Below are 24,456 nucleotides of genomic sequence, written 5' to 3' on the forward strand. Positions count from 1 at the left end.
TCCGAACGGGGGAAACAGCGCGCTCCTGAGGAAGGGGAACGTCTGAGGAAACGAACGTCCTGGTTACTGGAAGCCATCTGGTGAGAGCACGCGGCTCAGAGCAGTGACAGACCAGGTGCGCGGCGCTCAGCCTGGCACTGACTCTCGCCCCACAGGGATGCAGCGGGGCCCACCCCCCGGGCAGGCTGCTGGCTCTTGAAAGCAACCGCTCAAATAGACAAATCTTCGGCACGTTTGGGGTAAAAAAGAAAAGGGAAATATTAGTAACGATAAACACGAACATTGGAGATTGAACACTGACGGAGCAGGGGTTAAGCGAGAGGGCCCACCCTGTGCCTGGAAGGGCCGGGCCGGCAGCTCCGACCCCAGATCCCGCGGGGCCTCCAAGTCCAACAAGAGGTAACTCATCAGAGCCCAGGAGAGGGGACACGCGGGCCCCAGAGGGGCGTCCTTCACCCCAATGTTTATTCTTCTCTCCATTCACGTGAAGCGCACCTGAGCACACCCAGCATTCCACACAGACGCGCTTCTACTCCTGTGATGCTTGTGGAAATGTTTTAGCAACACAAGCATATAAACTGGAAAATTAAGGTTCCGTTATTCCGTTCTTATACCTAAACCACACTATTTAATTACGTCTTTGATAAATATAAGTGTACACATCCTCATGTTTTACTTATTAAATATATATGCACTGATTAGAATACGTATGTATATATAGAAAGGTGGATATAAGCAGACCTTGCTTTATTGTGCTTTGCAGATACTGTGTTTTTTATGAACTGAAGATTTGTGGCAGCCCTGTGTTGCCAGATGATGACCAAGTTTTAGCAATAAAATATCTTTTAATTAAGCAATGTACGTTGTTCTTTAGACATGACGAAACTACACACTAAACATACTACTGCACGGTGGAAACATAACTTTTATACGCACTGGGAAACCCCCAAAATTCACAACTTGTGTTATATAGCGGTCTGGCACCGAACCGCAGTGTCTCCCGAGGTGTCCGTCTGCGTAAATGTGTGTGTGGGTAGCTATGCTACACGTATACCCTGACACAGCCAAAGGCCCTAAGTTTTCGTGGCTATTCCCGAGCTTTTCCTCTCCCAGATGAGGCGCAGAAGCCACTGGTTAAATTCCTATTCATAATAAACGGTTAAAGTCACAACCACGGAGATTAATTTGGGGAGAACTCGACACCAACTTTCCATCCAGAAACATCCAACCATTCGGTTTTCTCTTACGTTCTCCCATTAGAAGAGCGTGTCTTTGTTTCAGCCTCACACATTTCTCGTTAGGCGGCCTCAGCGTTTTTATTAGTTATGTGAACAAGGCCGCCCACAGCGTCTGACTATGACACACTGGTCCCATCACCCGAACGAACAGTTTCCCTGCGCTGTCCGAGGTGCCACGTCACAAGACGTGTAATCTGAGAGCCACGGCGCGCCCGGCTCACGTTCTCCCGTCTCCTAACTATTTGGGCTGGATCCCCCAACTCATGCTGAGTGACAGCTGAGAAGGGACATTTTCTTGCTCTGACACTCACGAGACACCTCTGTTCCATCATGAAGTGTGACGACTGCCGTAGCTGTCGAGTCAAGGTACCCTAATAAAAAGACCCACAGACGTGGATACGGGATTTTATCAAACTCTTCTGTAGCATCACTGTGATGACTTAGTTTTCCTTTTTTCATCTGATAATGTAGTAAGTGACATATGAATAGCGCCCTCGAGGTTACATTCTCACCTTACTTTGCATGGAAGATGCCTGCCCCACATTCTCCACAGGACAACCCGGGGTTGGGGTCGGGGGGAGCTGAAGATACCCACGGGGGGTGGAGGCTGAACTTTAAACTTTTTATACCTAAAATGTTCCACAGTGAGTATGCATTACTTTGGCAATTAAAAAAAGAAGGGAATGGGAACTCCCTGGTAGTCCAGTGGTTAGGATTTGGTGCTCTCCCTGCCAAAGGCCCCGGTTCGATCCCTGGCCTGGTCGGGGAACTAAGATCCCACAAGCCACGCGGCACGGCCAAAAAAAGGGAAAGAAAGGTAAGTAAAGGAAGGAATTGGAAGGAAAAACTAAGAAAGTTGCTGACGTTTTAACGTCTGTACTGCCTGTCGCCCTCGGCCTCCTTCTTTGTTGAACGAGAAGCGGCCCTGGGAGGGCGGGGGCCGAGGCAGCGCCCACCTGCTCGTCGCTCCTGTGGTAGTCGCCGTCCTCCTCCTGCTTCTCTTCTGCCGCTTCTTTGTTCGAACTGTCATCCGCTTTGGTTTCTCCTTTTAGCAAAAACAGAAAATACTGGGTCTTGAATCCAAAGTGTTAAACCGTTGTTTTTTAACTCTACCGCACACTCGAACGCTACAAAACCCACTGTATTAAGAGTTTGCACACGTGAGAGCTGGGGGAGCGCTGCTCTCCACGGTGCTTTACGTGCTGCGCCCTCGGGGCCAGTGGCACGTGTCCGGGCAGAGGCGCCCCACCAGCCCAGCACCACCGACGCCTCGCGCCTCAACTACGCCAGGCAGCGAGCCATCCCCGAACTCTCACTGTTCCGGCACGGCTTTAAATGTTAAGACCCCACCTAGGGAAAGGCGGGATTCCTGGCTCCCTAGCTGCCTCTTGGCCTCGCCTCCCCGGGGGCCCCGAGCTCGCACAGTCTGCAGCCCCCGCTTCCCAGGCCGACAGCCAAGCCTCTCCCTGCTGCTCACACTGTTAGAAAAGCACACGGCGGACTAAAGGGGTTTCGGAATCTGTGTGGTCCACGGCGTCAAAGATTCAGATAAGTTGTTATGATACGTACAGATTCTAAAGCACCATTAATTTTACGTCATAGCCAAAGTGGAGTTTGGCCATTCTGTGAGAAAACAGACAAAGACGGGAGAAGAGCCCTGGGAGGCCCGCCGTCTACATGCCCGTGCTCCCTCCACACCCCACCTCCAGGCACCTTCGGGTACCCCCTCAGGCTTCCTCTCACTGGCCCACCACGTAACCCCTCGGTCGGAGACGCCATTTCTCAGCACCACCTAAGTGACACTGACGCCTGCCCACACCTCTGCCAAGGACTTGTGTGGGGAGTGGAGGGACACAAGGGGCTCTTAGCAAAAGGTCTAGCAAATAAAACCCAGCTCACTCACCATTTCGATGGGAATCTAGGTGCTGTTTCGCAGAACAGGTCTCCCCCTTGATGTCTCCAGGCACTTCCAGGCCTAATTTGTGGTAGAATTCCCTCTGTTTTCTCATTTCCGCTATTAAAAATTAATATATAATCCTTAATCTTAAGTAGGCAATGGATCACATTAAAATTCTGCTCACAAATATCACATGAAGAAAACTGAAGGCTTGGATTAAAAGTCTGAAGGCTTCTACTCGTGAGAAGATAACAGCTTTGGACCGTGCCCCCTCAAATTTTGGAGCAGCTACCAGCTGTGGGCCGTGGGGCGCGTGCCGGGTCGGGGCCTGAGCCCCCCAAGTGGGGGCGCTGCCGGTTCTCCGGATGCGCGTTCACAGCCCCGCGGGCCCCTCCCAGGCAGGGCTGCCGTCCCCACCGCTGCTGTGGCCGCCCCTAGGTGTGCCCGACGGGGGGAACCAGTACTCCCTGGCGTCTGTGGCTGGCGGTCACAGCTCGCTGAGTCCTGGAGGCACGGAGCCGCCCACCACAGGGGAAGGGTCCCTACTGAACGGGGACGACGGGCACCACGCGGCCTCCTGCCCTGGCCGTCGGCCTCCAACCACTGAGTGGGGACTGGGCCGGGCGGCGAGAGGACAGCTGGTCCAGGCTGGACCCTCGCACATTCCTGGGAAGGGCCGACTCCGTGACACAAGGTGGCTACTGATGTACAGTTCACATGCACGTAACGAAGCAACGGTCACCGCCCAGGGCCACACGGGAGGTAGCAAAGGAAATTTAAACCCAAGCTGCTCAAACCAATAACGTGTAAGTCACGCTGTGAAAAAGATTAATGTGCAGGTGACCAAGGAAAGCTCGGTGGTACCTCCCCCCTGCACGTCTGTCTCGCCTAAACACCACGAGCTCCGCAAGGGCCAGGAACATGCCTTGGTCGCTTCCTGGACCCACACAGACACTCCAAAATATCTGATTGTGCAGGAAAAACTAAAAGTGTGAGGCAGCGGACTCGGACGGAAAGAGGGAGGCCTCTCAGAACTGAACTGATGAGCGCAGGCCAGCCCAGAGCCGGGGGCGTTGGAACCAAAGACGGCGAAACCACGAGTCTGTAAATCTGGGATCAGCTTGAAAGGAAACATTTCCCTTAAACAGTCACAGAAATGCCGGCAGAGGAATGAAGCCCTGAAACGCACTGCTGGTGGTGGGAGCCCGTTCCTGTCTGTCCTTCAGGGAGGGCGGGGTCTGCAGGTAACAGCCCCCCTGATGAACGCGAAGAGGGACTCCTCACCTGACAGGTGGACAGGATGCCGCTTCACACACGGGCAGACACTGCACTCGGGACGCAGTGAGGGTCTGCGGCCGCCCCGCGTCAAGCGAGTCTGTCGGCACCTTTTTCCAACAGCGTCTGCTCACTTTGGGTCCCGTTTTGGTAATTCTCGAAGTTCGTCAAACTTTTCCATTATTGTTCTATTTGTTATGGTCTCTGTGATCAGTGATCTTTGATGTTACTATTTTAATTGTTTTTTTTGTTTTGTATTTTTAATTAAAAGATGTATATTGCTCTTTAGGCATAATGCTATTGCACATTTAATAGACCACAGTATAGTGTAAACATAACTTTTTTACATGCACTTGTGTATGATCTGTGTGATTCACTTTATTGCGACATTCGCTTTACTGCGACGGTCTGAAACCGAACCTGTGGTATTTCCGAGGTCTGCCTGTACCTGGTTTTAATTTCCATTTCTTTAATTTTCACCTACAAGAATGAAAAAGGATTGAAAAATAACAATACTCAATGTCAGATATACACAGGTGTAGAAATGTCAACTGGGATAACTTTTCAGGAAAGTACCTCAGCATATATATAAAAAATATTTTAAAACTTAACTGCTGACCCAAAAGTCCCTACTGCTAGTGATGTATCCCAAGGAAATAACCCGGTAAGGGCATAAGAAGATAAAACCTTATTTGCAACAGTGAAGTATCAGAAACAACCTAAATGCTAAGTGTCTGACAACGTGGACTGGGCCAATCAGAAGAGCTGACTCCCGGGGCTTCACTGGTGGCGCGGTGGTTAAGAATCCGCCTGCTAATGCAGGGGACGTGGGTTCGAGCCCTGGTCCAGGAGGATCCCACATGCCGCGGAGCAACTAAGCCCGTGTGCCACAACTACTGAGCCTGCACTCTAGAGCTCGCAAGCCACAACTACGGAGCCCGAGTGCCACAACTACTGAAGCCCGCACGCCTAGAGCCCGTGCTCCACAACAAGAGAAGCCACCACAATGAGAAGCCCGTGCATCGTAAGGAAGAGTAGCCCCCACTCGCCGCAACTAGAGAAAGCCCGCGAGTAGCAACAAAGACCCAATGCAGCCAAAAATTAAATAAATAAAATGAAATTTATTAAAAAAAAAAGAAGAGTTGACTCCCCGCCAGACTCATTCTGTCCCAGAAGACATTTCCAGACAGGGCCACAGAGCCTCAGAACCCTTCTCAACACCACACTGGAGACACCACTATCATCCACTACTGACAGCTGCCACGCAAGATAAGTCTAACTTATCTGCTACGCTGGGGTAGGAGAGTGGGCCATTTATTCAGTGGATACTTTGCAGCCAACAGAAAAGATGACACAGATCATATTTACGGATGCGGGGCAGCTCTACAACAAACTGTTATGAGAACATTATAGACAGAACATGACCTCATCTTGGGGTGAAAGGTATGATAGTGGTAAGACTAGGATGTGTGAGTTCAGGGGACGGAGGAAAGGCTTATAAAAAGTAACACCGCCCTGGGCACATGTACTCCACTGCACCACAAACCTCGGGATCATCACAACAGGTGCAGAAGCAGCATCTGATGGAATCCAACATCCACCCCTGACAAAGAGCAGCTGCGCCTGATGAAGGGCACGCGGGAGCCTGCAGCCGACCTCAGGCTTGCGGGCCAGAGACTGAGCACCTCCCCCGGGCTCAGGAACAGGACGGGTCCCACATCACAGAGTTCTAGCCCGGGGCTGGCAGACGCTGCTGTGAAGCACAGACAGCGAATATCTGGGGCTCTGTAAGCTGAACATCAAAACTGAGACATTTCATCAGTACTTACGTAACAGAAGAGAGAACAGAATTTTTATAGAGGAAACTGAAATAGATACATGTTCAATACAATATGTACACAGGCGTACATATCGGTGCATTGCTGCCATTATTATCTTGAACAAACTGTTATCTGTTAGATAAATGAGGAATAAGAAAGTTAAGCGTCTTTATTTTACCTTCACTTATTTCTTCTTTGATGCTCTTCCTTTCCTTAGTAGATCTGAGTTTCTGACCTTTATCATTTTCCTTCTTTCTAAAGAACTTCTTCTAACAACATCTCTAGAAGGCAGGTTTACTGGCAACAAATTCCCCCAATTTCTCTTTGTCTGAGAAAGTATTTCTCCTCACTTCTGGAGGATAATTTCTCAGGGTACAGAATCCTGGGCTGCTGGTTTTTCTCTCAACACTGTAAATATCTCACTTCACTCTTTGCTTGCAAGGTTTCTAAGGAGAGGTCAGATGTAATTCTTATCTCAGTTGCCCTGTAGGTAAAGTGTACCCCTCCCCTCCAGCTCCTTTCGGGACTTTTTTCTTTATCTTTGACTTTCTGTACGTTGAAACCGACATGCCCAGGTGTAATTACTCTGGCATTTGTCCTGCTGGGTGTTCTCTGGGCTTCCTGGATCTGTGGTTTGGTGTCTGACATTGATTTGGGGAAATTCTCAGTTAAAATGTTTCAGTATTTCTTCTGTTCTTCTCTCTCTTCTCCTTCTGGATTTCCCATTATGTCACACCTTCACCCCACAGTCCTTAGATGTTCTGTTCTTTCAGCCTTTTCCCTTTGCTTTTGGGTTTTCAGGGACTCTGTCGAGATGTCCTTTCGCTCAGAGGTTCCTTCCTCAGCCGTGTCCACTCTAATCAGCCCGTCAAAGGCAACCTTCATTTCTGCTGCAGGGCTCTGATCTCTGGCGTTTCTTTTCGGTTCTTCCTTAGGATTTCCACCTCTCTGCTCACATTCCCCTTATGTCCTGCATGCTGTCTACTTTATCCATCAGAGCCCTCAGCACGTTGACCACAGTTGTCTTAAGTCCCGGTCTGATAATTCCAACATCCCTGCCATGTCTGGTTCTGATGTGTGTTCCATCTCTTCAGATTCTGTTTTTTGCCTTTTAGCATGACTCGTCGTTTTTTTCTTGTTAGCTGGACATGACACTGGGTAAAAGGCACTGCTGTGAACAGGCCTCAGTGCTGTCGTGGTGAGGTGGCGGGGACGGGACACCCCACAGCCTTGACCACGGTTGTCCTCGGCGAGCCTGAGCCTCTGGACTGTGAACCTCGCTCGTGCTTCTCAGGTGTTCCTCCCCACTCGGGCGGGACAAGGTGGCTGAAGTTGGGTCTTTCCTGCCCCCAGGCCAGTTTTGCTCTGATAATAGCCCAGCAGGCACGGTTGTGGTTAACTGGGTCCCCAGAGGTCAGGTCTTCTTCAGATGTGCCCAGGGCTTGAGGCATTTCTTTCCCCTCCCCTGCTGGGGGAACCTGGTCGAGTTCCCGTAGACGAACCTCACAGCATCGCGAGGCCCGCTGTGACAGCCCCCGGGCAGGTCTCAACTCTTGGACTTGTCCACCAGGAGCCTCAGTGACCCCTGAGTCACAGACCAGTCTCTCCTGCCCAGGCTCTGGTTCCTGGGCGTTTCCAGTCCTGAGTCTGTGGCAGGCAGCCGTGTGCCCCCGCGTCTGTGGTCAGTCCCCCATCTCGGGGGCAGCGGCTGGCCCTGCACCCTCCTCTCTTACAATCTAAGAACGGCTGATTGTTCAGTGCGTTCTGCCTTTTACTTGTCGTTGGGACGAGTGGAGACTCCTAAGCTCCTTAGGTGAGGCACCAGAAACCTGAAGTCACGAAGTTAAAGACACAGTAGTAATACCCGAGCACGAACTTTACAGTGTGGCCACTAACGAGAAGAATGGATGCCTGTCGGGCGGCGGATGACGTTTGTTTAGTGGGGTAAAAAGTGCGCGCTGCTTAGCGCCAAAACTGAGCGCTCGTGTTCATCTGTAAGGAGATCTTACATACTTCACCTTGAAAATGTCTTTGCACACAGAAATACTGACTTCAGCCCAGAGCAGTCATCACTCAGAAGGCGCTGAGGGAATTCTATTAGATTCTTCTCTTGGGATTTGCCTTTGTTCCACAGACTGATCACTTCCCAGTGGAGGTCAGGCGGATGCCCCTCGACTGCACAGCTATATGGATTCTGAAACACGGAAGCTGCTTCACCTGCATCAGGCCCCGGACTCCACCAGAGCTGTTTGCTGGGGCTCTGCAAACAGGTCTGCTGTGAGTCTAGGGGGTGGTCTCCGCTCCCCTTGAGCTGCCGACAGCCCGGGGCATCTGCACGGCAGCTGGATGGGGCTTGCGATTCAAGAGACGTTAGTTGTTGAAAACTTCCCACATTGCAGGTTTTGCATTTCAGTATTGCTCTCCTTATGACATTAGGCTGGATTCATCAAGGAACATTATCAGGTCTTTAACAAAAGCAAATTTCCAAAGGCATTCGGTGTGACGTTGTTAAAGGTGTTTCTTTTCATTCAGAAAAACTTCAATCTGCCCTTAGCTCAAAAAAACCTCAAAAAACAAAAAAACACACACACAACAAAAAACTTACCACCGCCAAGGCATCAAAATATTGTGCGGCTGTGATAAGGGAAGTCGGGGTACTCAGCTTTTAACTCTGACAAAAATTCACACAAATGATTACGTCCCAAAGCGTGAATGGATTCCACCGTGGACACCACTGGTTCAGGACATACGAAAGATCCAAGTATCTTCTGCAAGGTACCTGCTGGTTGATGAGTATCGTGATGAGCTTTCACTGAAAACCTAACGTTTTCACAGTTTAGTTAATTTGTTCAACCAAGTATTTCCCTGACCCCACACACGTTCACCAACACGGCTGTGACACGTCTCAACAGAGCCCACTTCAGGTTGTACTGAATTAGCATCTTCTCAACTTCCCGGAAAACCCTCTCTCCTGCGGTTGTGCCCCGTGGACTCTGCGCAGAGGCTCATTCGCCCGTCACGTCAAACGCACCCAATAAACACTGCGCAGATCGGAGACTCCGGAGCCGAGGAAAACCACTCAAACTGCCCGCCTCGCTTCCGAGGGCTGGCGTTGCCCCTAACTGTCAGCTCCCTGAGCGACGGTTCCCGCCACGGCTCCTGTTCTCAAACAGGCTCACTTTCTCTGGACAGACTTCCTCAGCCGCTGCAATCAAACAACATTTAACCAACTTATCACTAGTAAGTGATTTTCCTTGCGTGACCAACAAATGAGCCAACCAGAAACCTACTCTGATTGCAGCCTTATAGGTTATTCTTATTTTTGTGAAGAAATCCTGCTGTGATGAGACATTCCATTGTAAATTTTCAATTCTTTCTAAAAGTTGCTTTCCTCTGAGTGTTTAGTCTGATGCCAACACATCTTATAACTTTCTATTTTAACACAGATGTAGTGTCACCGCAAGATAAACAGGACGCTTCCCCGGCTGACAATGACAATCCAAGGACAAATCCACCCACCCGTCACCATGGCTGAAACGCTGGACGCTGCTCCCCTTGCCTCGATGCGGTGGGTGCTGGTAGTACAGCCCCCACAGCGTTTGTGCCGACGGGGCTGGTCCACCTGCTGCAGATGCTCCAGCCGCCGTCGAGTGCGAGACCAACGTGCGTCCCTGAATGAGCGGGGCTGTGTTCCAGCAAACCATCCGTGGACGGAGACATCTCAACGCAAAACTCTCATGTCACAAAATATTCTCTTTCTTTTGATTTTTTCCAACTATTTAAAAACGTGGGGACTTCCCTGGTGGTCCGGTAGTTAAGAATCCACCTTCCAATGCAGGGGACACGGGTTCGATCCCTGATCCAGGAACTAAGCTCCCACGTGCCGCAGGGAAACTAAGAGCCCGTGCACGGCCAAACAGAGCGAGGACCCAGCGCAGTGAAAAAACAAAGAAAAAAGTGAAACACACCCTTGGCTCAGGGGCTGCACGCAACAGGCAGGGCCGGGTCTGGTCGGCAAGGGGTTTGCCGGCTCCTGCCTCAGCCAGCGCGAAGAGGCAAGAGAAAGAGATGCAGATGCAGAGCAGCCCTGCTCCAGAATAAAGCCCACAGACGCACTCGCCCACGTCCACAAAGTTCGGAACAGAACATTCACCGCGCCCCTCCCCCAGGTGAAAGCAGAAGACGACACACGTGAAGTGTCGGTCAGGAGAGGAGCCTGGATGAACGGGAGGGGCCCCAGCAGACCCCGGAGAGGAGCAGCTGCAGCTGCGCGAGGGCATGTCACACAAAATAGGTCACGATAAAGTGTACAGGTACAGATGCTGCCTCGGGGAAAACGGGCTTTTCTAAATTATAAAAACAAAAAGAAACAAGAGACAACTAAAAAACTCATCTTCCACCTAAAAGGCTTCATCTACAAGGGAACAGAAGAACAGTCTACCGGCCACAGGCTGGATCCAGAAAGCCAAGCCACTTTTTATTTCCCAAAATTCGCGAGAGGACGCATGCGGGAAGTGAAGCCCCTGCCGCGGGGTGGGCAGCTCGAAGGGGCTGCAGAGCAGGAGGGCCTCCTCCAGACACCCCGGGCCCCCAGGGTCACTGCTCGGTCTCGGGTGAAATGTGCTCCGGACTCTCTGGAGGACCCGGGAGAGGGCCCAGCTCAGAAACCAGCTTTGCAAGCTGGCCCCAAACCAGAGAAACTGCAGACAGCCCACGTTCAGAAAACAGCCCGCTGCTACGGACCTGGACACTACAGCGATCTTTTAAAGAGCGACAAAGGACCGAAAGTTTGAGAAAACAGAGGAGTGGATTATTTGCCTACCCAGAAAGCACCCTGGACTGGGGGCAGAGCTCAGGCTGCCTTGGGCATTAGTGTGAACTTGGGGAATTCTGGAATCCCTCCGGTTCTTCCACGTCAGGGTGGCGATCACGGCTACAGGCTGCCTGTGGAGAGGACGAGGGGACGCGTGCACAGGACAGGCTCGGCAGAAGTCGGCAGAGTCTTACACCCGCCCTCTTCCCTCACAAGCCAAAGCTCCACTGAGAACGCGTCACTGTGCTCCCCACGCGCCGACTGCTGGCCTGAGACACCACCGCCCGCAGGGGTGAGCCCAGACCCTGCAGACCGGCTCCAGGGAGCCAAGCGGGCAGAGCCCGCCAGCCACAGATCGAGGAGGCTTTGAACTTCAAAAAGGACAGTAACTGCAATAACCTGAGAACAGTAAATGCTCAAAGCCATCTGATCGGGGCTGGAGCGGCTGGGAAACCAGCTCATTTTCTGTAAACAAATAAAGGAAAACTTCACACATTTGTTCTGCTGTTCTGTACAGAGTGGATCTTGGGAAACCAAGCCGGGGAGCGTGTCTTTATGGAGGCCTCCCTGCCATCAGTGGAGGTGGGTGACGGAACAGGGGGCGCGGCCTGGCTGCCTCCAGGCCTCACGGGCTCTGCGGGACCTGGCTGCCAGGACCACATCTGCGAGGGCCCCGTCTGGGCGGAGTGACACTGGAAGGCGCCAGAGTCCAACAGGGCCTCTTGATCCCACACACACACAGGAACGTGGAGACAGGAGGGGCCAAGGGGGGGACCCGCGTTGACCTTGACTGAGACCAACTAAACCCCGAGAGACGGGAACGCCTCACCCACTAGGACCTGATGCAACAAGGAATCAGTACTATCATCTCGGTTTACAAAGGTGCTGTAGCTCCGAGTTTGAAGAAAAATCCTTCTCTTTGGGGAACGAATGGCAACGTTTCCAGATGAAACAACAGGAAGGGCGGGGGAAGGAGGTGAACAGGTTTCACCACAAGCTGACAACTCCTGACCCTGGATCATAAATACATCGAGTTCTTTACGGGATCTTGCCTGTTGCACGCTGCAAATATCCTGCAACGATTTTGAACGGTGTCAGCACTTTATTTTCCTGCAGTCTTTGCCTTTCCCCAGTACTAGAAAACCCTTCAAATGTCCGAATATGATTGTTTTTATCTACATTTACTCAAGAAATTTAAACTCTTCTTTTATGAATGAATTCTACGAACAATGAAAGAAGACTTTAACGATATCACTCCCTAGGTTGTGTCTTAAAGATCAGATGTGACATCCACTGACCTAACTGAATAAGCCTGTACTTGAAATTATAACCCTCTTCTGAAACACGGCAGTGAGAAAACACTGCCCAAATGAATTGCTAACGTATCTTATCTTTGAAAGAAAGTTGTGCCTAGCTTTTATCAGCTGGCAGTGCTTCACCAGCCACTGCTCACACTGAACAGATTTCTGAGGCCTGTGTCCCCGCCCGCCTCCCCCGTCACTGCCCCTCAACAAGGGCAGGACAGTCTCAGTGTTCAGAATCGCAGAAAAGTTTTAAAAAGAACAGCCGTTTCCACTTTCAGGATATTTGTACCACAGAGTGTTTCTTCTCAACTCTCATAGATTTGACTTTAACTACAGTTAAACTTTACTGACACAGGGTTCCCGGCCTCACCTCCAGGCGGCACAAGTGAGAGGCTACCCTGCGCCTCCTGAGCGAAGTGGCAGGTGTGAGTGATGATGGATGAAACCGGCCAGCACATGGCCCCCATCTGCCCCGGGCCCCGGGCCAGCGGCTCGGCGGAAACTGCACCGACTGGCCGGCCGGCTGAGCGAGACGTCCAAAGCCAGGACCCCGGAGAGAAAAGCCCCTCAAAGGCCGTGCTGCGGACGCAGAAGTCCAGGTGGATGCTCTGACACTTACCTTCTTGGAGGCCTGGGACCAATTTGTAAACAATATCTTGCATGGTTCTGTCATGACTGGCAAAAAGAACAGAACAGGTGGGTTAGCCAGAAGCGTCAATTGTCTAATTCTCGAACGTTTTCCATTTAACAATAATAAACTCCACAATCACAAATTTGGAGTTCTGGTTGAATTTTGCGTCTAGTTTGCACTTCAGAACAAGTCTGTGCTATAGCAAAAGCGACACGTGGCCGGAAGGAACCCGTTGTTCAGTTTGGGCTCTATATGCTTGCGAACATTTCAAATGAGGAGGAGGACACAGGCAAGATCCTTCGGTGACCAGCTCCCTCTGCCCGCTGGGCTTCTCAAGTCCTACCAGGTATCAGGCAGCCTGGGCTGTGCCAGGCCAAAGGGAGTTTCTCACACTTTCCTGACCAGGGTCCGCGCCAAGAAATACCTTTCACACTCCCGTGTACCTGAACGCGTGGCGCGTGCGCACACACAGAAGCTAAAACACAGCTGGCCTCCAGCAGACACGACGCCCTCCGACTTGCTACTAAAGCCACCAGCTTCTCAGAAAGCTCGTCCGACCCACAAGAACAGGACGCTGGGCAGAACCGCTGCCACACGGCTTGACATCGGGCTGGCTGGTTCCTAGGTCTTGACCTGGGAGCGGCCTCTCCCTCCCACGACACACCTCAACTCGGGGGTCAAAGTGCAGCCGGCCCCCTCCTTCAGCCCCGCCCCTCCTGGCAGGGCGGCCCCCATCTGCCCCGGGCCTCAGGCCAGCGCCTCGGCGGAAACTGCACCGACTGGGCGGCCGGCCGAGCAGGGCGGCGCGAGGCTCGGGGTGAGGCCCGGGCCGCTTACCCGATGTACTGCAGGGGGTGGCTCTGGTGGATGACGATCCTGCACGTGGGGCACGTGTTGTTCTCCTCCAGGTACTTCACCAGGCAGCTCCGGCAGACTGCAGGGAGCGCGCACGTCAGGGCGATGCGTGCGCACGCCAGAGGGGCGGGGCGCGCATCAGGGGGAACGGGAGCGCGCACGTCAGGGAGCGCGTCGGCGGGGTCTCCGCTCCTCCCGGCAGGGCTCCCCGAGGCCACAACGGGACACTGGTGACAGGCCCGCCGCCCGGGTCCACCACCACGGAGGAGCATCAGCTGCCCCTGGACAGAGCTGAGGCCCAGAAACAGGAGGGGAAACTGGAGGAGCAGCTGGGGGGGCCGCAGATGCGCCTTCACGTCCTGTCACAGGGGCTCCGCCACAGGGGCGAATAGTTACATTCTAGAAGTTAGCCTGAAAGATCACCGGATTTCTTTGTAGGACAAAATGAGATAAAATTTGCTGAATATAACATAAAATACTGCCAGCCAATATCTTAAAATACAATTAACTTTAAAATAAAAATTCTGTCAAAACTGGCAAATATTTTATTTTCTAAACTGAAAAATACAGGATCAAAACTCATCAGTGTTAGAGGATTCGTTTTACTTTAGGAAGTGCCTGCCCCTCGGCCTCCTGGGCCGGCCGCACAAGAGGACCCAGCCTCCAGGTGAAGGCTGCAGCCTGCTCGGCAGGGGCAGGGGCGGCGGGGCTTAAAGGAAGGCGCGCCCAAGGTCAGCGCCAGCTCGAAGTCCAGACCTCCAAACACCACTGGCCTGAGCGGCAGACGAGCAGACTCCTCTGTCTACGGAGTTTAAGGAAGTCATTTGCAAACGGCAAAAATAAGCATTTCTGCCCACTAGAAACGAATATTCTGTCGTACCACACGTAACGGTTTAGTTGTTATATCGAAATACCTAATTTTTCCTTTTTATTCAGCTTTCTTAAGTGACATGTCTACTGAAATTACCCACAGTGTTTTAACTTCAGACAATTTTTCTCATTTATCTTCAAGATCTCCTGTACTCCTGCTGCTGTGTCCTGCTGTGTACTTGAGCTAAAAGCTTTTGGTAAAAAAAGCCAAAGTATCAAGAGCACACAGAACATTCCGCACATACATGTGTGCACTCAGTCACTGCTCCCCCCCACGGCTGTCTAAGGCCACGTTCTAGAACATTCCGCACATACATGTGTGCACTCAGTCACTGCTCCCCCCCACGGCTGTCTAAGGCCACGTTCTAGAACATTCCGCACATACACGTGTGCAGTCACCGTGCCCCCCACCCCCAGCTAAGGCCACATTCTAGAATTTTCCGCACATACACGTGTGCAGACACTCGGTCACCGTGGTCGCGTCGATGAGATACCCGCTGCACAGGCGGCAGGTGATGTGGGCGTTTATGTCCCAGAGTTTAATCTTTCTGGTCAACATCTTTGGCTTCTGCAAGAAAAAAACACGTATTAACCAATACATGAAACGGTGTGATGTTTCATCAAAGGTTTGGGTTCAGCGGAAATCGAGCTACAGTCTGTGTGTCCAGGAGGAGCTCAGAGTGAGCAGGGCTGAGGCCAGGTCCCCGCCCTGCGGCCCTGCTTCCACCATGAGACAGGCAACCACCCAGCCGCCCCTGGAGGACTGGGTCATCCTGGCCCCAGGGCAGCGCTGGGCCGCGGACACGCTGCCGCTTCTCACTTCTCCCCCTTCCGGGCCCCCGGGCCCTCTCTTCCTGCTCAGAACCCCGGAGGCCAGCTGGTGAGGTGACGCGAAGCAGGGGAGGTTTGTGGAGCAGTGGGCGGAGAGGCCGGGGAGCAGGTGGGCCGAGCTGAGGCTGGGTCTAGGCAGAAGGAAACGTGGTCTCTCTGGAGCTCTGGTTCCTCCGTAAAGCCGACCACATGGGAGCAGCTAAGGCCCCCCCACCCTGGGAAGCACAGCCCACAACACGGCATCGTAAAAGTCCAAACGTCTGTGCACTGAAGTGTGGACGCGTCGTCTCTGCGCCGGTGGGCGGGTGCCCTCCAGAGCTGGGGTGGCTGTGACTGGCTCTCCTGCCAGACCACAGGCTCACGAGGGCAGGGTCTTGTCATCTGACCCAATACAATGCTGTGCAGCAGGGGAAACAGTCCCAAAGACACCACATCCTACCCCAAACCTGTGTGTCACCTCACATGGCAAAAGGCCCCTGAGGCGGGAGACGGCCCTGGAAGCCCCAGCGGGACCTCGTGTCACCACAGGGCCCGTACGAGGGCACGAGGCTCGGAGGAGACAGGAGAAGCTGCCTGTGGGCTGTGAACAGGGAGGGGGCTTCTAGGAGCTGGAAGGAGCCTCTCTGGGAGGAGCAGCCCTGCCCACACCTGGATTTTAGCCCCGTGAGACCCGTTCTGGACTCTGGCCTGCAGCGCTGGCAGGTCAGACACCCATGCGGCCGCAGCCACTAGATTCCTGGGGGTTCCCTGCAGTACAAGTAGGAGACTCGCCGGATGCTGACGCCGTGCAGGATGCAGGGAATTTTCAAGACAAGCATCACCAAGAGAACTCCGCAGAGAGAGACAGGACCACGCTCCAGGAGACGGAGGGCCTCCGCATCCGCGTGGGCGGCAGGCTGGACAGTGCCGCCTCGCCCAGCAGCCACAGCGCACATGGCGCACGGGCTCCCGCGGCTCAACGCTGTTGCCCGAAGGCAGAGGGAAGGAAACGGCTGGGCAGGCGGGGCCCCCTGGAGACTAAATCGTCACCTGCACTGAAACCCAGCGGAAAAGACTGTCAGCGCAGACTGACGCAACCAGCAAGGCTGCCAGGCTCAGTTCACCCATAAAGCGAGAGAGCCTGTAAACCAGCAAGAACGCCCTACGACTTTATTCACGGAGAGTAAGACGTGCGGCAACACTCGCGGTTCTCACCCGAGTCTCTCCTCTCCCCTCGATCACAGGCGTGAGCCGACGCGTGTCCCCGCTAGAGACACCTCTCCCTCGGCCCCTGCAGTGGGCTCTGAGCTGTCAGGAGAGACTAAAAGGGGTGCTTCTCACAGGCGCCCCACGGGCCGACCCACGGGAAACGAGCCCACGTCTGCGAGGCCCACTCGCTCTGGTGTCATGGTCACCACGTGCTGTGCCAGGCCCGGCCTGACCACTCGCACCCACTAGGACCGGCTCCGTGGAGAAGGGCCCACACGCCTCGTGGAGCAGGAAGTAATGGGAAATAATCTAAAAGAGAGAAACCCTAGTCACTCCCAAGGGAAGCAAAGCAGAGACGGGAGAGCACTGACTGGGCAACGTCCCCGCTGGACGCCGAGGCCCAGGGTGCGCCGTCCACCACCGGCACGACCGAGCCCGGCGCTGTGCCCTCGGCTCGCTGGGCGCTGTTCACACACGTCACCAACCCACAGCCAGATCACAACCAAAACCAGCTCCAAAGTCACACAGACGGGGGTTGGGGTCAGTGCGAACTCGTGTTTAGTGGCAACCAGGCAGACAGGTACACATGTGTATGCACACGAGTGTGGACTCACCCACTCACTCCCAGCTCTGTCTGCTGGGAGGGCCCGGGAGTGACCACTCCTGGGCAGCCCTAGGACCTGGCGTGTCCACACCACGTCTGACGCAAGGGGCCAGCGCTGCCTGGACACGCAACCAACTCCGGGCTGGGCAAGGAGCATAGCAGGACCTGGGGCCCCACTGTGCTCAGATAGGGAACAACTACTATCACTGCTTACCACGGCAGGATAACACAGAGGCCCATGAGGCTACACAGACAGACAGACAGACAAGGGACACCCTTCCTCGCAGAATGGGAGCTGATAAGTGGAAGGAGGGCTGCAAGGTCACCACCCCAGGACAACTGCAGTGACCACTCGCTTAGGAATCCTCGGGGGGTGGTCAGCAGCAGCGAGACTTCGCCAAGGAAGTGAAGGTTCCTAAAGGCTCCAAGCGTCTCCCCACCAAACACTCATCAGCCCCAAGGGAGGGCGGGACCCTCAGAGGAGAAACCCCTAGAGGTCCCCGACTGGGTGACCAGGTGACACCCAGGTGAGGACCGGCCAACCATCACACGGAGAAGGACACAGCACCCCTGGCAGGACTCCTGCCAGAGGGTCCCCCACCCCGAGTCCCCGGGGAGAGGTCACTCTGCAATGCCATCAGGGTCGTAAAAGCTAAGGCCAGACAGGGGGCCAGGCTGTCCAGGCGCAGCGCCTGCCAAGGGGCCTGGGCAGCCAGCTCTGCCCACACGGGGCCTCCATGCCGGCCCCAGGCACACAAGTAGCTGCCGTGGTGAGGGGCCAACGCTCACGGTCACCACCGCCGCGGTACGGTCCCCAGGCCGCCCTGCACAGCATCCGACACCCAACACCAGACACCAGGTGGGCGCCCATCCGGACAGAGAAGGATGGCGGCTCGAGGCTCTGGGTCCCGTGCTCCCCTGCCAACTGCGGGGCCCAGGCAGTAGCTCGGACACTTCCTGGGACAGCAGGCCCGCCCGGAGAAGGCCGCATCTCCCACCTCCTTGCGAGGCCGTCTGTCCCCTCCTGCTGCCTCTGCATCGGACGCTTCCGGCTACGGGTGCAACGCGGTCACTCCTCGTCCGCCGTGCCCTCCGCGCTCTGGCTCGTCACGTCTGTGCCTGCCTTGTGTCTCTCGCTGCCTTTCCATTTTCTAGCACAGAAACGGGACCTGCTATTCAATTTCGTGTCATTTACGTGACGCACACAGCCCTGTAATTACAGTCTTGCTAGAAGTTTTAGATGAGTCCCACGTAGCAAACAGTGGGACAGAGTCGATCAGAAACGTTAATCGAGAGGAAACTTGAATATGTGTAAATAACTGTGCCCTGATCTGCTCTGGAGCTGCCCCACGTTAAATTTTAAAGGCGTTACAAGGCACTGACTTTCCTGTGGCTACAACAGACTCGTAAGGTGTAATTCAAGGTAAACGTAATCAATTCACACGCGCCGAGGGACGAGGAAGACCCACGTTTACGCCGCAGTTACCTGTACGCACAGCCGGATCCTCCGCTACATTCTGAAGCCTGTGGAGACACACGGGACGAGGCGCCACCCACACGTGCCGTCCACACGGAGCCTGGCTCCCCGGACCCGCAGCTTCGGCGGCTCAGGTAAACAGGTCCCTTCCTTTACCTGCTTAAAACAACCAAAAGAAAAACAAGCCTGGCTGACAGTAAAGGCACGGGCCACGGAGACAGGGGCAGGTCTGGGCGGCAGCCTGGGGGCACCGAGGCCCAGGGCTGCTGGGAGCTGGGGGCATGCAGGGGCTGCACCACGTGCTCTGCGGACCACGACAGCAGGACAAGGGCCCTGGAAAGCTCCTGGGGAGGCGGTGGGCTTCAGGGTGACCTAGTGGGAGGCTGGGCCTCAGGGACGCCGGCGAGAGCGAACCGTGTTATTTAATTTCTGTGATGCTGTTCGCATCTCACGCCCTGTGAAGGAGTCCCCCGGGCCGCTCACTCAGTGACCCGGAACAAGGACGCCCACAGGCTCGAGCCGGGCTCTGGGCCAGCACGGACAACAGACAAACCAGCGCGTGGGGATGGAGCGGGCCCGTGCAGGCTCGCGTGGGGCCTTGGGGCCTCAGCCAGGTGAGCACAGGCAAGCACAGGTGAGGGGCTAGGACGAGTGGCAGGCCAACCAAGGGGCAGCGGAAGGGCGGCACTGAATCGGTAGCACAAGGCCCCTGGAAGGACCTGGCCTCAACTCGGGGCAACAGGAGCTGCGGGACCAGAGAGCCGCCAGTTGCTCTCGGGGGTCTGAGGGGTGGGGTGGCTGGGCGTCCAGAACCTCGGTGGACCCCCCTCGTCTGCCCATGCCCCCCCTCCTCATGGAAGCCCGAGGTCTCCCCACCCATCGGGGGGAAGGGGGCAGGGCCCGGGGGCTGCTCCCTTCTGAAAAGCAGGGGTGGAAAGCACCAGGGCCCCGAAACCACGAGAGACACCTGGGACAAGAGGCCTGATACTCAAGTGATTCGTATCACACCCAACTTATAGCACTTTTACTCTCCAAGTTTTCCCATAACTGCATGCTTTAGTAACTAGTCTTTAAAGCTCAATTAACTTTTACAAGAAAAAGGAAGAAAGGGAGGAAGTGGGTCAGTTACTCAGGGAGATTAAAAGGCACTTACAAGAGAACACAGAGGAGACCCGAACGTGGGTGCAGACCAGAACCCCTGTGGGGTGCAGAGCAGAGCCCCTGTGGGGTGAGAGCAGAGCCCCTGTGGGGTGCAGACCAGGACCCCTGTGAGGTGCAGAGCAGAGCCCCTGTGGGGTGAGACCAGAGCCCCTGTGGGGTGAGACCAGAGCCCCTGTGGGGTGAGACCAGGACCCCTGTGGGGTGCAGACCAGGACCCCTGTGGGGTGAGACCAGAGCCCCTGTGGGGTGAGACCAGAGCCCCTGTGGGGTGAGAGCAGAGCCCCTGTGGGGTGCAGACCAGGACCCCTGTGGGGTGAGACCAGAGCCCCTGTGGGGTGAGACCAGGACCCCTGTGGGGTGAGACCAGAGCCCCTGTGGGGTGCAGAGCAGAGCCCCTGTGGGGTGAGACCAGAGCCCGTGAGGCTGGAAACTGCTCCACCTGCCATCCACACGGCGGCCACCGAGCCCTCGAACTCTGGCCAAGTGTGAGCGCAGCACCTCAGTGTACTCAGTTTGATTTAATCTCGGTGTGGCCAGCTACACAGTTATAGACGCTTGACATGAGTTCTTAGACAGCAGCGAACAAAAGACACAAATCCCTAGAGCCCACATTCTCATGGAGGAAGACAGACAATAAATAATGAATGCCACGAGCAGGTCCATTATTTAGATGTCAAAGGTGACAAACACGACCAACCAGAGCGGGGAAAGGGGGTCGGGAGAACAGGGTGGCTGGGAATATTTCACTGAGAAGGTGACATCTGAGTAATAATATAACATCATGAACAACTTCATGCCAATCGAGTTGAAAGTTCACAAGAAATGGATAAATTCCTAGAAAAATAACTCAGCAGAATTGAGGCAAGCAGAAACAGAACCTGCAGAGTTAGTTCTAAGGAAGCTGGCCCAGGCCGGTTTTACCAAACCTGTGGGAGCCCCCCTCCCACGCAGACCCGCCCAGAGAATCCTTGAGACAGATTCCCGACTCTTGCGTGAGGCCTACACAACACACACCGGAGTGGAACGGGGGACAGACCAAGTGACAATCGTGCCACGTCCTCCGGGGTGTGCAGGAGGGCCACCCCAGAATACGAGGGACTCGTGTAAGAAGCCGATGGAATTCATGACAAAAGCTAAAAGGAGGGAAACGATAAGATCCTCCCATAGACGCACAGAAATCACTTGATGAAACTCATTATCCATTCATGATTTTCAAACAACTCTCAGCAACTAAGAATAGAGGTAACTGTCCACACCTGGTAAAAGCTCTCCATTTAAGAGCCACTAACACACACACCCACTAGATGTGCCTGACGTTCACAGCTCTTCCCAGCAGCCGCCCGTGGGGAGCAGCGCGGCTGAGCGTCCCGAGTCCTCTGGACGCGGCCTACGGCAGAAAGTCAGCACCCCTGGGGGCTCGTGACTGGCCAGACGCTCCAGGACACCAACGCTCCAGGAGGCCTGGCCTCCCCCGAGGGGCCCCAACACTGCCAGGTGGCCTCTTCCCACCTCCCCACCCCCCCTGCACCCCCGCAGCACCCGCTTTCCAAGGGGACCCTTCTCCCTCCTACCTGGGGATAGAATATCAGCTTCCACACCCCGTTCTCTGGTCTCCAGGCTGATCCAGTCCCCACTCTGCTTCTCGAGGGCTCTGACGGTCCCAGCAAGCCCTTCTCATTCCAGAAACTTCCACACCTCCCTCCCGACAGGACCCCCTCGACAGGACCCACCCACCTGCTCAGACCTCTCCCTCCCGTCTTCCGTCCCCTACCCCACAGATGTGCTCTCGACAAGTTTCCGGTGACGAGGACAGCGCCAACGCCCCCAATCTCCAAGGCCACTGCCCACCCTGCAGCCCAGCTGACCCCTCTCATGTGGCCCCTGACACGGGGGAAGCAGCAGGTCATGGAGACCAACCCCAGCCCGACACTGCAGAAGGGCCAGGCCGCGCTCCCCACACCCTCAGGCTCACCCCGGGTGCCGGGGGCATTTGCGCCTGCGAGAAGAGGCCCTGCCTTCCTGTCCACTCACCTCGGATCACTGCCCACCCCGTCTGCCCTGCTCCCGCCCCCGCCCCTGACTCCACAGCATGTTTGAGGGGTCTTCCCTGCACCGCTGCCCTTGTATTACACCTACGTTATCCCTTTCGTCCTCTAGGGAAATGCACTGGGTTTGTTTTGCAGCATAAACGCATTTACTAATCACAATCTGGAGTTCTTTACTGAATGTAATTAAGGAAGCCCTACAACCCTAACCACCCAACACTTACTGCTGTTCCTAGTGTAACAGTGCACTTCCCTCCAATACTTCTAACACACACACACCCTCATTCTCACTCAAATGCATCCTCAGACCCTCGTGACGCACGAATAAAATGCGAGCACGCGCTGGCACTCAGCACGGGGCACAGTCCGGGGTCTCCGACTGCGGCCATGCCACATGTGGCCGGGGGGCCCCTCGGCCCCTCCCAGAGGCGCTGGCCTCAGCCAGTCCCATCCCCTTCCCCTCAGGACCCCCGGAGAAAGAACTGCCTCCCCACACAAGCCCACCCCGGTCATGCTTCCCGCCATTCACATATCTTATGAGAACCTTAACATTTTCTATTTATTTGGGGGTTAGTGTTGCTAAGTTATACTTTCCTAGGAAAACGGGTCATCAAATTTATTGGCAAAGAATTGCTCACAGTAGCCTGTAAACTCATTAAACAGCTGCACTGCGGAACGTCTGACAAATAACAACAGCACGTACTTTAAAGGACCGCCTGGGCCCTGACTCTGGAAGCTGTGTGAACGGGGCAGGCCGCCGTCCTGAGACTCGCCGAGCGGCCGCATGGACGGCGCATGGACGGTGGCTCGCTCCTTCTGTCTGAGCGGCGCCTGCCCTGACGCCCGGCCCCTCGCCCACAGCGGCAACCTGCCTGCATCCCTCGGGGCTGTGGGGACGAGGCTGCCGCGAGCGCTGTGGCCGCGGCTCTGTGCAGGCGGCCGTTCTGGGGACACGCCCACTGTGGAGGCCACCTGTGCCCGGAGGGCCGTTCTCCCCGCCTCGCCCCAACACCACAGCCTCCGCGGCCTTCTGCGCCCGTGGCCCCGCCCTGGATGATGCCGCGGCTCCTGGCCGGACGGCCCCCTCAACCACGGCGCCGCCGATCCCTTCTCCACAGAGAAGCCTGAGCAGCCTTAGAAACACAAACCAGACACACACCCCTGAATAAACCAACCGAAGGAACCCGACTGCTGACAAGGGGTGCCCTCCCTCCACGTTCCGCCCTGACCACGTCGGTGTCCGCGACGGCGCCTGTCCAAGTCGGCTCCATTCCCCTCGGCCTTGCCCACCCCTCAGCTGTGTACGTGCTGCTCCCTGGCAGCCTGACACTGCATCCTCAGGGCGGCCACCAGAGACCCCAAGACTCCAGGAGAGGCCACCCAAGCCCCAGTCCTAACCCGCTCGCTGTCCTGTCCCCACGCTGTCACCACCCTCGGTGTCTGTGCCGGCGCCCCCGGCAGGGCCGAGGCCGTGTCCTCAGCACGGGGCACCACGTCCAGCAGGGCGCCCGCCCCAGAGCCGGTGCCCAGGAAGTAAGACCTGTCCAGTCAGCCGGCACCCAAGCACTCTGGGAAACCTTCTCCTCCTCCTTTCACCAAACTGCCGGCCTCTGCTCCCCGCCGACACCCTCTTCTCAAGACCAGCCGCTCCGCGCGGATGCTGTGCTCAGCTCTGCCCCCGACTGCACCCAGGCGAGCTGGACAGGCCACCCCGGTGCCCCGGGCGGGTGCACGAGAGGAGCCCCGCTCTGTCGGGCCCCCCGAGGCCCTTTGCCTGGCCGACCCGGCCCCACGGCCTCACTGCTCGCTGCGGCCCCGGCGGCCTCGCTCACCAGGCGAGCCCACACCCATGACGGTGCCTGGCACATAGTGGGTTGTGGGACTCACACTCTGGTAGCAGCGCTGGGTCTGAGCAAGGCCTGAAAGGTGGACGGCCCCGCAGGGCTCTGTGCTCACACCTGCCCCGCTCCCGTGCCGTCCATGCCGGGCCACACTGACCCCAACACGGCTCGAGGGGTCCCCGGTGAGAAATCCTGCAAAGGCTCGGGGAAAGCTTCAGCCTCCGGTGGCCCACGAGGCCCCAAGGCCACCTTCCTCCACGACGGCCATGGTGGACCCCCTTGGGGGTCTAGAACATTCTAAGTGCAGTCCCTCCTCGGGGTCCTCGCATTATTGTACTCTCTGCTGGGACGTTCTCTCTCCGACGGTCACCCCCAACAAGCCTCTGCTCCAGTGCCACCTCCCTAGCGAGCTTTCTGAGGCCACCCTGTTTAAGGTCCATGCCCACCAGCACAGGACTCTGAGCTACCACCCGCCACACCTGTAACTTACTGATTCTGTATCACCCACCTCCCTAGACTACAGAGTCAGCCATGTGACCAGCAACACTGAAAATTCAACAGGACTGTATGATAACGTTGAGAAAATCCTGGGACCTCCCTGGTGGT

At 55.5% G+C, this 24,456-nt stretch overlaps 2 protein-coding genes across 4 annotated transcripts in view; one reads left to right on the forward strand and one right to left on the reverse strand.

The window, feature by feature from the left end:
• Positions 1-24,456, reverse strand: part of PCGF3 (polycomb group ring finger 3) — a 54,532-nt gene that overhangs the window by 20,192 nt on the left and 9,884 nt on the right. For 2 of the 3 annotated variants that reach the window (XM_060013146.1, XM_060013148.1), the window contains exons 2-8: positions 18,813-18,959; positions 18,325-18,477; positions 15,154-15,271; positions 13,816-13,912; positions 12,967-13,022; positions 3,142-3,252; positions 2,195-2,283 (exon numbers count right to left, since the gene is read on the reverse strand). In XM_060013146.1, the coding sequence (XP_059869129.1) occupies positions 2,195-2,283; positions 3,142-3,252; positions 12,967-13,022; positions 13,816-13,912; positions 15,154-15,262 (462 nt within the window). In that variant the 5' untranslated portion in view covers positions 15,263-15,271; positions 18,325-18,477; positions 18,813-18,959. Of the gene's footprint in view, positions 1-2,194; positions 2,284-3,141; positions 3,253-12,966; positions 13,023-13,815; positions 13,913-15,153; positions 15,272-18,324; positions 18,478-18,812; positions 18,963-24,456 lie in introns of all 3 variants that reach the window. The other variant, XM_060013147.1, reaches the window with a different exon arrangement.
• The window catches only part of SLC49A3 (solute carrier family 49 member 3), a 34,636-nt gene continuing 34,169 nt past the window's right edge, over positions 23,990-24,456 (forward strand). Inside the window, 1 exon segment of the mRNA XM_060013209.1 lies at positions 23,990-24,032. Within this exon segment, the coding sequence (XP_059869192.1) occupies positions 23,990-24,032 (43 nt within the window).

Source organism: Delphinus delphis, chromosome 5 (genome assembly GCF_949987515.2).
Source record: "Delphinus delphis chromosome 5, mDelDel1.2, whole genome shotgun sequence".
NCBI lineage: Eukaryota > Metazoa > Chordata > Mammalia > Artiodactyla > Delphinidae > Delphinus > Delphinus delphis.